This window comes from Rhinopithecus bieti, unplaced genomic scaffold (genome assembly GCF_001698545.2).
Source record: "Rhinopithecus bieti isolate Rb0 unplaced genomic scaffold, ASM169854v2 scaffold_32747, whole genome shotgun sequence".
In the NCBI taxonomy this organism is placed as follows: domain Eukaryota; kingdom Metazoa; phylum Chordata; class Mammalia; order Primates; family Cercopithecidae; genus Rhinopithecus; species Rhinopithecus bieti.
In genome coordinates this window covers 94,132-107,572 of record NW_016813839.1, presented here as the reverse complement: position 1 = coordinate 107,572, position 13,441 = coordinate 94,132, and the positions used below count along the sequence as shown (strand labels likewise).

At 42.7% G+C, this 13,441-nt stretch overlaps 1 protein-coding gene across 1 annotated transcript in view; it reads right to left on the bottom strand.

Annotated features, from left to right (window-relative positions):
* Window positions 1–13,441, bottom strand: part of LOC108513270 (microtubule-actin cross-linking factor 1-like) — a 59,108-nt gene that overhangs the window by 28,092 nt on the left and 17,575 nt on the right. The window contains 8 exon segments of the mRNA XM_017848976.1: window positions 314–476; window positions 1,867–2,030; window positions 2,621–2,741; window positions 7,200–7,388; window positions 8,445–8,588; window positions 9,457–9,585; window positions 9,919–10,113; window positions 11,344–11,503. Of these exon segments, the coding sequence (XP_017704465.1) occupies window positions 314–476; window positions 1,867–2,030; window positions 2,621–2,741; window positions 7,200–7,388; window positions 8,445–8,588; window positions 9,457–9,585; window positions 9,919–10,113; window positions 11,344–11,503 (1,265 nt within the window).

Sequence of the window (13,441 nt, the reverse complement as noted above, 5' to 3'; positions counted from 1 at the left end):
ACCACTGTCTTTTTTTTTTTTTTTTGGAGACAGTCTCACTCTGTTGCCCAGGCTGGACTTCAATGGCACAATTACAGTTTACTGCAGCCTTGACCTCCCCAGGCTCAGGAGATTCACCTCAGCCTCCCAAGTAGCTAGGACCACAGGTGTGCCACCATGCCTGTGACACCTGCCTCCCAAAGTGCTGAAATTACAGGTGTGAGCCATAGCTCCTGGCCAGCTTCAGAAAGATTGTTTAGCTAGAATATCATCGCTTCTACAAAGTGCAAGGAATCCAGGCGTGACCCATGTTTGGAATGATGACTAGACTCACTGGATGCTAAAATGCCATCGATAAACTCCTGACGTGTTATCTTCCCATCCTGGTCCTTATCAATGCGCCGGAAGAAATCCATCACTCGAGACTTTTTGTGATTCATCCAACGCATATACTTTTTCCTCCAGACATCAAAGTCAAAGTTGGCAAATTCCTTCAACTACACAGAAATCAGAAGTGTCACTAAGATTTATTTTTTGGGCCCTCAAGAGTTGCCCAGAGCATACCAAACTTTCAGACATTCAGTAAAGCCATGCTTCCAGGGGGCACCAACAATGAAATCTATGTGTCTGCTTCTTTTGTGAAGGCACAATCCGGCTCCTTCACTTAAAGCCATGACTATTTACACGAGCTGCGGTATAATGGAATAGCAAGAGAAACAATAACTGAACCACCATGGAAAATATGGAGCACATAGAATGAGAATGGGTGAAGCCAGCCTTGCTTTCCCTTTGGGCTTTTCAAAGGATCACTCTCTTAGATGCAAGGGAATGGATTCTAACTCAGAAGGGAGATCCTTAGCACTCCTCAATTATGTTGTTTTGAAAGGCATTATAATCACACATAGGGCTCATATCAGGAGGCTCGTGTTTACCACTATCTTCTGAGATTTCAATGAGAAAATCCGAGGTCTGGATGGAAGCACTGGGAACCCAGTGTTGTATCCAAGCATGTTTCTTTGGAATGGCACCAGAGAGCAAATTTCCCATCTGACCTCCATGTTAAATATTTGGCCTTGATGGAAAACAGCAGGCCTATGCAGTGGGCAAGACAATTTTCAGCTACTTAAGTCTATGTTAATGATATACACTCAAAATGTCTTAAACAGTGCAGCAGTTTCCCCTTGGTCTTTCAAACTCCAAAGTTAGAAGGAATGGGGGGAAAAAAGCACCAAGAACCCAATAAGCTTAAAAGTCAACTGACCTAAGGAAAAAATAAATAAAACACAGAACACTCACTTCCAGGCATAGCTGCTTTGATATGCACAAATAAAAAAATACAAAAGATATTAGAGGCTTGTTTTAGAAACTAGGAAGTACAGTACTATATTTTTTTTTTTACTGGGTAATGACACTTCAAAATAGAGTTGCTTTTCATGATCAAGTGAAGACTAATAAAATAACAAAATCATTAAAATTACTCCTATTTCATAATTGTGTAGCATCTGTTTTTACATGAAAGGCTCAACAAGGGTCATTTTTGTGCTCTGCTACATATCTGGAGACAAATTTCCAAAGTTCTGTTCCTGATTCCCAACCACAGCAAGATGCTGAGGCAGATCACATCCTGGCCCTCATTATGGACTGGCTGTTTTCTTGCTTTCCACACCTAGAAGCTTTGGCCTACTTTGTCATGAATGATTTTCTTATAAATGTGTCTTTTCTCATTCAGGGGCCTCAAAGAATGGGTACTGGCTTGGTATAAGTCTGTTTCTATTTGTGAAGAAGTCAGTTAAGACACATGGTTCACATTTAGAGAGCCTCAGAAGGGCTGTGTTTTGATTGAGAAAATCACTTTGTTTCAGGGAAGGCCACTCAGCAGGGCATTACCTCCTCCAGCCGATCCAAGGCATCGTTCAGCTTCCTTTGCCGCTCCAGTGCTAACAGCCACACCTGCTGCCAACGGGCAGAAAGCTGGTTGATCCGTGGGTTTTTTGCTTCAGATTGTGAAAGGATTGGCATGGGAGGAGGGGTTGGCTGACTTAAGGATTTCCCTAAAAGGAAAAATAAACACAAGATTAGAACAGCTGGTTAGCACACAAAGAGAAATAGCTGTATGTATAAACTTAGGAGATCTTTAGAATAATATCCAGTCGGTAACTGAGAAAAGAAATAAGGGACTTGGCAATATTTAGATACGGAGGTGTACTAATTCCAAAAGTATTGATCCTCCCAGCACATACTTACCTGCTGCCTACATATCTCCAAGCAATTCTGTCCCACTTTAGTGAGCTGATGACACATTAACTCAACTAAAAAAGCAACATATTCTGTAGGAGCTGTTTTGCTGATTAAATTAGTGCAAGTCAAATGTAAACAGCTAGTGCTGATAACCAAACAATGGAAAGGCCACTGTTAAAGAGTAAGCTTAACCATCTCATAATTTCATACCAATCCAAGAATATGGAGTATAGCTACTGTCTGTCAATGTAAGAAAAGTCAGTTTCAAAAACAAAAGATTTTGGTTCAAAACCAACATGGTTTTTGAAAACGGAATAAATTTTTTTTTTGATGGGCATTTGGAAAGTGCTCATCTTCAATTAGCAGGAACGAAGCATCCTAACATAGGGGTCTGGAAACATACTGCCTCCGCTCCGGGATTTCTCTATGAAAGGCGCGTGAGTAGGCTCTATGTTTTTCCTTTTGTATGTCTTGGTGACCCGGTCCACGTCAGGCTGTTTGCGAGTCATCTCCTCCATAAACGTCTGTTAAACACAAAAAATAGGAAAAAGAGTTAAAATTGTATTTTACTCTTATGGGGGCAAAGGAAGAGCTAGGATGGGTACTTTACGGCTTGCGGTGGTAGGAAAGTCTGCCTGGAGGCCAGTGCCTGAGTTGAGTTACTGAGGTATGTTATGTAGTTTGGATACTTGTTCCCTCCAAATCTCGTGTTTTCAAATGTTGGAGGTGGGGTCTAATGGGATGTGATTGAGTTATGGGGGCAAATTCCTCATGAATGGCCTTGGTGCCCTCCCCATGGTAATGAGTGAGTTCTTGCTGTTAGTTCACATGAGAGCTGGCTGTTTAAAAGGAGCCTGCTATCTCCTCCTCTTTCTCTCTTTCCCTCTCTTGCCATGTAACATGCTGGCTCCCCTTTGTCTTCCACCATGATTCTAAGCTTCCTGAGGCCTTCACCAGAAGCAGATATTGGCACCATGCTTCCTGTACAGCCTGCAGAACCGTAAGCCAAAATAAACCTGTTTTCTTTATAAATTACCCAGTCTCAGGAATTCCTTTAGAGCAATGCAAACAGACTGACACACTGAGCAATGAAGAAATAGTCAACAAATGGTGGGAAGGCAGTACTGGAAGAGGGTGCAATCTAAACAGAGACAGGGATGCCTGACAGTGCTGTGACCAGGACCCCTCCACTCACTGGCTGGGCAGAGGATGCAGTCAGAGGAATGGCAAGAGGCAGGGTTGGAGAGGCAGGCAGGAGACATCACAAAAGGCTTCTGTGTCAGGCTAAGGGTTGGCCATTTATTCTGAGAGCAATGGGGGGCAGCTGAAAGATTTCGATCCAGGTAAGAGATATGATCCGACCTATGCTTTACAGCTATCACTCTGGCTTCAGTGTAAAAGGTGGAGTGATATGGGGGTGGGGGAAAGTGTGGGATGGGGAGTGCCTAGCAGTGAGAAGACAGGTTAAGAAACCATTGCAGTAACTGAGGCAAAACATGGTGAGGGTTGGAGCCAGGGCTGGAAAGATGGAGCCAAGAGATATTTTGCAAGTGGGACTGACAAGCCCTGGTGAGTGGCTAGATGTAGGGGGAAGAGGAAAAGAAGGAACTCCAGACATCACAGGCTTCTGAATGAGGAAAGGGGAGGCAGATTTGGAACGGACAAATGGTGTCAGGCAAGGAGGCAAAGATGAAGTGGAATTTTAGAATGGCTTCTAGTTTACTGTATGTCTGGACTTTAGGAGATGATGGTGCTGGAGATGAAAAAGATGCAAAGACATTCATACAGCCAACAGACACATGAAAAAATGCTCACCATCACTGGCCATCAGAGAAATGCAAATCAAAACCACAATGAGATACCATCTCACACCAGTTAGAATGGCAATCATTAAAAAAATCATGAAACAACAGGTGCTGGAGAGGATGTGGAAAAATAGGAACACTTTTACACTGTTGGTGGGACTGTAAACTAGTTCAACCACTGTGGAAAACAGTGTGGCGATTCCTCAAGGATCTAGAACTAGAAATACCATTTGACCCAGCCATCCCATTACTGGGGATATACCCAAAGGATTATAAGTCATGCTACTATAAAGACACATGCACACATATGTTTATTGCAGCACTATTCACAATAGCAAAGACTTGGAATCAACCCAAATGTCCATCAGTGACAGACTGGATTAAGAAAATGTGGCACATATACACCATGGAATACTATGCAGCCATAAAAAAGGACATGTAGGGACATGGATGCAGCTGGAAACCATCATTCTCAGCAAACTATCGCAAGAACAGAAAAACAAACACCGCATGTTCTCACTCACAGGTGGGAATTGAACAAAAAAATTTTTGAGATCACTTGGACACAGGAAGGGGAGCATCACAACTGGGTCCTCATTGTGGGGATGGGGTAGGGGGAAGGATAGCATTAGGAGATATACCTGGTGTAAATGACGAGTTGATGGGTGCAGCTCACCAAAATGGCACATGTATACATATGTAACAAACCTGCATGTTGTGCACATGTACCCTAGAACTTATCATAATAAAAAAAAATTAAAACAATTGAACTGATGGAGATAGAGAGTAGAATGATGGCTACCACAGGCTGGGAAGGGTAGTGTGAGTTTGGTGGGAGATGTGGGGATGGTTAACTGGGTACAAAAAAATAGAAAGAATGAATAAGATCTAGTATTTGATAGCACAATAGAATGACTATAGTCAACAATAATTTAATTGTACATTTTAAAATAACTAAAAGAGTGTAATTGGTTTGTAGCATAAAGGATAAATGGTTGAAATGATAGAGATCTCATTTACTCTGATATGACTATTACACATTTTGTGCTTGTATCAAAATATCCCATATACCCTATATACACCTACTACGTACCCACCAAAATAAAAGAAAAAATAAAAAAAAAAAAAGAAAAGAAAAAGACACAGAAGCTTTATAGGTAATAGCTAAAGCTGTTAGACCAGATAAATCTCAGCAGTGTGAGAGCATCACAAATGAGACGTCAGGGAACAACATTAATGAATAGGCAGGGAAGAGGAACCAGCTAAAAAGACTAAAAAGGAACAGTCAGAGAGATCAGAGGAAAACACAAAGATTAAAGGACACAGAAGTCAAAAGGAAAGTTTTGGGAAGGGATGAAGAGCCAGCTATGTCACATGTCAAACAAAATAAAGACTGAAAAACCTCTGTTGGATTTAGCCAGTAGAATGTGACCAGAACAGTGTCAGCCAGACCACAGGGACCTGGGGAATGATGGGAAAAATGGAGATGAGACAGGGAACAAGAAGCGTAGCTGAAAAAGGAGGGAGGCAACACAGTGGTAACTTGAGGGGAACACTGGGTTGGAAGGACATGTCTGGAAGCTTTAGAGAAAAGAATAAACAGAGAGAGACTGAAGACATAGAGGAGAGAGGGGAAAACAGAAAAGAGAGGAACTGAATAGGAAGAAGATAATCTCTCAGAGAGGAGGTACATCCCACAGGAAGGATAGGTGCTCCTCGATTTACGACGAAGTTACATTCTGGCAAATCCATCGTTAAGCTGAAAATACAACACACCTAAAATATGGAACATCGTAGCTTAGCCTGGCCTACCTTAAACATGCTCAAAACACGTTAGCCTACAGTTAGGCAAAATCATCTAACACACAGCCTATTTTATAACAAAGTGTTGACTATCTCATGTAATCAAAGTGAAAGAATGGTTGTATGGGTACTTAAAGTGTATTTTTTACTTTGTTTTTGAGACGGAGTCTTGCTCTGTCACCTAGGCTGGAGTGCAGTGGTGCGATCTCAGCTCACTGCAACCTCTGCTTCCCTGGTTCAAGTGATTCTCCTGCCTCAGCTGCTTGAGTAGCTGGGATTACAGGCAACCACCACACCCAACTAATTTTCATATTTTTAGTAGAGATAGAGTTTCACCATGTTGGCTAGGCTGGTCTCAAACTCCTGACCTCAAGTGATCTGCCCCCTGCAGCCTCCCAAATTGCTGGGATTACAGGTGTGTGCCACTGCACCCGGCCTCGAATTGTATGGTTTCTACTGAATACGTATAACCTTTGAACCATCATAAAGTTGAAAGACTGTAAGTCAGGGACCATCTGTATAGTGAGTTCTCACTTGCTAGAATAATTATTTATATAAACTAAAAAGACCATACAGTCTACAGTATAACTAATCAAGATTCACGCTTGAATTCAGTATAAATGATTATGGTTAAAAACAGTATTTGCCTCTTAAGGATATATTACGAAGATGGCTCACCTGAGCTTTCCTCCATTCAGTTTAGTCTGATGTGCACCTTCACTAATCACTGGGTTCATGTGAGAGAGCTTTCTGAACTAGGTATAATGGGGACCAGTGGGCCCTTGGCTCAGATGATGGTCAATAAAAACAGGCTGTGGCAGGCAGACTTCTAAGAAGGCCCCCAAGATTCCCACTCCTGTAAGCACACTCTATGTAATCCCCCTCCCTTGAGTGTGGGCAAATGATAGAATATTCACTCTCTTAATTACATTTCATTCTCCATTACATTTCAAGACTCCATATAGCACCTTGGACAGTTTCTCCAGCTGGCTGTGTGGTCAAGACCTGAGGGGGCCTCTAGGAGGTAAGAGTAACTCCTAGCTGAGAGCCAGCAAGAAAGTTAGAGACCTCAGTCCTACATCCTCCAGGACCTGAGTGAGCCTAGAAGAGGACCCTGAACTCCAGATCAGACTGTAATACTGGCTGACACCCTGATTTCTGCCTGGGGAGACTCCAGGAAGAGGACCTAGTCAACTCATGCCCAGGTGACTGAAGCACAGAAACTATGAGGTAAGTAAGTATGTGTTGTTTTAAGATGCTATGTCTGTGGTAATGTGGTAAGCAGCAATTTAAAAACAAATATATAGGGCAACAGAGATGGTATCCATGCCCAACACGGAAAACACCAGTGATCACACAGTGAGGTTAAGACACCTGATGCTCAGCGATAAGAGCTTTAACTCGGTCAATGTTCTGCGGGATTGGCTCCTGATCCCGCTGAATGAGGGTGGTCTCAGCCCACTGGATCCACGCCAGAAGTTCTTCCAGGAGCTCAGCATTAGCCACCAGTTCTGACAAGGCTGTTTCAAGACGCTGCTGGTGCTGCTTAGCCCATGTCAGGACCTGTGGAAAAAGAAGGAAACCATGGTCTCTTTCAGTCAAGCATACCTCTTTGTTTCCAAAGCCCTTTTTCATCTGATTTTCACAATGACTTTTATTTTGTTTATTTTTTTGGAGACAGACTCTTGCTCTGTCACCCAGACTGGAGTGCAGTGGCACAATCTCGGCTCACTGCAACCTCTGCCTCCTGAGTTCAAGTGATTCTCTTGCCTCAGCCTCCCAAGTAACTGGGATTACAGACTTGCGCCACCATGCCCGGCTAATTTTTTGTATTTTTGTAGAGATGGGTTTCACTACGTTGCCCAGGCTTGTCTTGAACTCCTGAACTCAGGTAATCCGCCTGCCTCAGCCTCCCAAAGTTCTAGGATTATAGGCATGATCCACTGCTCCCGGCGAACCCAATGACTTTTTAGAAGATAGACCACCCTAACAGTCAAGAGGCTTCATTATTACCCCAGTGACAACTGGGATAAGAGCTGGAATAAAATATTAGCTCTCCTGAAAGCAAATCTAGTATAGTTGTTCCTTGGTATCCACAGGGGACTGGTCCCAGTACCACCTGCGGATACTAAAATCCATGCATACTCAAGGCCTGTAATTGGTTTTGTGGAACCTGCAAAAATCTGCCCTCTGTACACATGGGCTTCGCTTCCCGTGAATACTGTATTTTCTATCCACGTTTGGCTGTGAATGTGGACCCCAACCAATATGGAGGGCTGACTGTATTTACTGAACAATAACCGCATATAAGTGGACCACTGTGCAGCTGAAACACACATTGTTCCAGGGTCAGCTGTACATCCTATTAACACAGGACTTCCCAGGAAGGGAAACACATACAACACGTCCACTGAAAGTCACTATTAACATAGCACTATGCCAACACTACTCCTCCCGGTTGCCACACATTACCAAGAAAACAGTCTTTACTAAAATGTTAACTTAATTTTTGCTGAGATATTCAGAGTGAGTGAAAGATTCCTTACCTGGGGGAAAAATACTATACTATAGTGATAGTTTACTGGGTGTGTGTGGTCCTCCTCTGAACCAGGGACTCACCTCCTCGAAGCGAGCTCGGATGATGGTGATCCAGTGTTTGATGGTTGTGATGCAATCGGGGTGGCAGACAGCCAGGATGACTTCTCCCATGGCTACTGCTGAGTTAACGTCCACTCGCTTTTCTTCTACTTTCTTCATGAATTCCTAAACAAAAAAGATTTTAAAACAAAAACTTAAAAAGTCTACATTAGCAGCACTGTTAGTTTACATTGAGGGGGGATAAATTTCAATGTTTTCTTTTTCCTGCACGTGTTCACACAGACCTCTAAAAGCCTGTACTTAGTTATTTATGGCATTTTAATTCTAAAAGATGTGGGAAGGTGAGGGGTTTACACAAGAATGACTTTCTCTGGTGGAGATCACAAGAAGAATAGGACACACAGAGGTATGCCCCCTTTTTCCTATTCGAGTTAGTTTCTTTCTTTTTTAATCCCATTTTTCATTTATTCATTTCATGTTGGCATATTTGTATTGGAAAATATAGTTATAAAATCATATTTAAAAAATACCCGTAACAGAATATAATGATAAAACCATGATTAAAATCTCTGAGTGGATAAAAAAAAATTTAAAAGGGAAACAATATTTCCCACCTCTTTAGGACAGACTGAGACCCCAGACACTGCACCATACTCTACAGCTTGGTAAGTGGTTCTGGGGGATCATATCAGGGCCTAAAGCTGGTAACATAAGGAAAGGCAAACAAAGGAATATGCAGGTGAGGAGGAAAGAAGATGAAATAGACCACATTTTTCTTTATATAATACCATGTTTTAAAAACTTGTTACAAGCAACATATATTACTTTTCTAAGAATGAATGTTAATGTTTAAGGTGTCAAAAAACTCACCAACTATTTCCCTTTCATTCCTACTATGAGCTAGGGCCACTCTGGTTTTGTTCCTTCTCATGTGAGTTCTGATAATCCCAAGAAAAAGTTGCTTTCATTTAGTAGTAGGCAGCCCTCAAGGTGGTAGGTAGCATGAGGTCACCAAACCGCAAGGCTGAATTACCTTATGGGTGTCAATGAGAGACTGTAGGGCCTCTGTGTCATCAGGAAGTGCTCCCCGAAAGCGAAGCGTTTGCTCTGCTTCAGAAAGCCACTCCAACAGCATGTGAACTGTGTCCCGAAACACTTCTGCCTGAAATAACCAAGCACAAAAGATTCAACCTCTCTCTGCAGCCAAGGACCTAGACACTGGGACATGCCAGGGAAAGGGTCCAGTGTTCATTCAGACATTTCACGGCCTCATCAAAACTCCACAAAGGTTATCTTTCATTTGTAGATCTTTGAAAATCAGCTGAATTCATTATTTCTCAAAATGAATGTTAAAGTTTTATAGAACATTCAGAATATCACTTTTCAACTCTGTTACACTTAATTCAAGACTGACTGGAACAGATTCTAGTAAAAGAAAAACAAAATAAACCCACTCAGATCTATCATTTGGGTTGGGACAGCAAATGTCTCTTACCTGTTTTAAGGCCTGCTCAAGCCGGCTTTGTTTGGAAACAGAGAGTTTACAAACAGTGTCCCAGCGAGTGCTCAGTTCCTGGAGCTGCCCTTTTACCCAAGTGGTGTCATCTCGACTATTCTCAATCAGCTCTCGGCCTGACCGCTTCAGGACCTGAACGGTTCCTGTTCGCTTTCCCAGTTCCTTCTGGAAAACCTAGAAAAGAAAATAGGAGAATTAGTTTGTTTGAGGAATGTTTTGAGTCCAAGAAACCACTGGGAAATAATAATTTTCTTGGTAGGTTCTAATCATGTATCTTTTATGCACAGAGGGAGGCAGAGCAATGTATAAGAAAAAACAACCAGGCCGGGCGCAGTGGCTCATGCCTGTAATCCCAGCATTTTGGGATGCCAAGATGAGAGGATTGCTTGAGCCCAGGAGTTCAAGACCAGTCTGGGCAACATGGCGAGACCAAATCTCATGAAAAAAAAAAAAAAAAAAAACCAATCAGAAAATGTGGCTCTAAGTGCTAGCTCAGGCATTTGGGAGATACATAATTTTGAAAAGTTGCTTAAGGCCCAGTTTCTTCATCTGTAAAATGGTAATCATTATACTAATGTTTCCAGAATTATGGGAAATAAAAACATAACTGCTCTGCACATAACAAGAATCTGTTGTGGCCGGGCGCGGTGGCTCAAGCCTGTAATCCCAGCACTTTGGGAGGCCGAGACGGGCGGATCACAAGGTCAGGAGATCGAGACCATCCTGGCTAACACGGTGAAACCCCGTCTCTACTAAAAAATACAAAAAAAAAAACTAGCCGGGCGAGGTGGTGGGCGCCTGTAGTCCCAGCTACTCGGGAGGCTGAGGCAGGAGAATGGCGTAAACTCGGGAGGCGGAGCTTGCAGTGAGCTGAGATCCGGTCACTGCACTCCAGCCTGGGCAACAGAGTGAGACTCCATCTCAAAAAAAAAAAAAAAAAAGAATCTGTTGTAATTTCAAGGTAAAGTTAAATGCTTGTGCTGAAACAGGAGGATATTACATAATCCAACATGACAGGTAGAGATTATGTTAAACATTGGCGTGCATGGTGTTAAGACTGTTAGGTTCAGAAGCAGTTTAAAAAAAATCACTCATTTCCATTTTAGGAGTCAGTGGAAATGGATATCTTACGGGTTTCCGTTGGAATTTAAATCCATTTTGTGACTCAACTGAAACAAACAGGAAGAGGGGCAACCTTGAAGTGAAGTTTACACATTGCCAAATCTGAATCAAACCAATTTGGGTAAATTCTTTGTGACTAATGCAGAATCTCAGCAACAGTTTGTTTAAATACACAAAGCAACTGTCAGGCTCTCTTTCTCCCCTAGAAAGAAGGGCAGAGGCAGTCACATGTAGAAGATCCTAGGGCACTGCGCTCCAACATAGCCCAGACCTCGCCCTTACCTTGTGTGCATCCATGAGGTTCATGACGAGGTCGAGGTCCCCGTGCACAGGTTGGTCCTCAGCCAGCTGTGGCTCCACCTTATATAACCAGTCAACCAAGGCCTGCAAAGCATCCATGAACTGACCCGAAAAGAGCAGGGCTTCCTCCAACTTGTGCTGCCTGAGAAATGCACACAAATGCTACCATTTTTAGGGATTCCTTTTACAAATGGCCCATAATTCTGCCTCGCTGAAAGGGAATATTGCTTGAACCCTATTTAGAGAGTGACTTCTACATTAGAACAGTTAGAAATAGAGTAACTGAGAGATGGTGAGACATTTTAAATCAAACCACCGTCTAGAATGGATTAAGGGTAGCACAGGGGACAGACAGAGATACCCTTCAGGCATCTTATAGCCCAGTGACACACAGGCACACTCTAACAACCCAAGGTCTGTGTTAATCACCTTATACCATTCCAAGTAAAAGATGATGGTTTTGGTAATGATCGGGAATCAGGAGTTCAACTCCTAGCTCTGTATCAGTTGTGTGACCTTAGGCTGTTTCTTCATCTCCCTGAACCTCAGTCACCTCATCAAAACAAAATTGGAGTACAGGCCAAGTGTGTTGGCTCACACTTGTAATCTCAGCACTCTGGCAGGCCAAGGTGGGAGGATCACTTGAGGTCAGGAGTTAGAGAACAGCCTGGACAATAGCAAGACCTTGTCTCTCTACTCAAATAAAAAACAATGGCTGGGTGTGGTCGCTGACACCTGTAATCCCAGCACTTTGGGACGCCAAGGCAGGTGGATCATGAGGTCAGGAGTTCCAGACCAGCCTGGTCAATATGGTGAAACCCCATCTCTACTAAAAATAATTTTAAAAATTAGCTGGGCATGGTGGTGTGCACCTATAGTCCCAGCTACTCAGGAGGCTGAGGAAGAGAATTGCTTGAACCCGGGAGACGGAGGCTGCAGTGAGCTGAGCCGAGATTGTGCCACTGCACTCCAGCCTGGGTGACAGAGGAAGATTCTGTCTCAAAAACAAAACCAAAAAACATTAGCCAGGCGTGGTGGCACATGCCTATAGTCTGAGCTACACGAGAGGCTGAGGTGGGAGGATCACTTGAGCCCAGGAGTTGGAGACTGCAGTAAGCTCTGCACTCCAGCCTGGGTGAGAGAGCTAGACCTGTCTCAACAAGACCAAAAAAAAAAAAAAAAAAAAAAATGCTGGGTACGGTGGCTCACGCCTGTAATCCCAGCACTTTGGGAGGCTGAGGCGGGTAGATCATGAGGTCAGGAGATCGAGACCATCCTGGCTAACACAGTGAAACCCCATCTCTACTAAAAATACAAAAAATTAGCCAAGCGTGGTGGCAGGTGCCTGTAGTCCCAGCTACTCGGGAGGCTGAAGCAGGAGAATGGTGTGAACCCAGGAGGCGGAGCTTGCAGTGAGCTGAGATGGCGCCACTGCACTCTAGCCTGGGAGACATAGCAAGACTCTCAAAAAAAAAAAAAAGAAAAAAAAGGACAAATAGGGTAGCGATATTGTAATATTTAGCATGGCATAGTGGGTACGAATAGATAAAAGTACGACTTTTAGAACCAAACTGCCACGTTAGTTTAAACCTCAGCTTTGCCAATATGGTAGCTGAGTGACCTTAGGGGAGTTAAGAACCTCTTTATGGTCGTTTTCTCATCTGTAAAATGGCAATAAAAGTGGTACCCACCTCAGTGGTTATGAGGATTCAATTATTATCAGCTACTGTTTGGTATATATTCAGTAGTAATTGCCCAGCAAAGGTCAGGTATCATTATGGTTAAATGAGGTAATGCATGTAGAGGGTTTGGAGTGTCCCAGAGCAGTCAATAAGACAGCTGTTGGTATTACAAATTGACGATTTACAAATACTTTTGAGTTACTGATCTTCTATTATTATTGCTTTGATTTTATAGGTCTCTCTCTTTCTAATACCGTAAAGTTCAAGTTTAAAATGAGAATTTTTATACATTTTATTTAAATTATAACAGTCTTTGAACTAACTGGTGGTGTTAAGATGGTACAAAACCTCTTACTGATGCATTAGCTTTATCACCATTTTTTTTTTTTTTTTTTTTT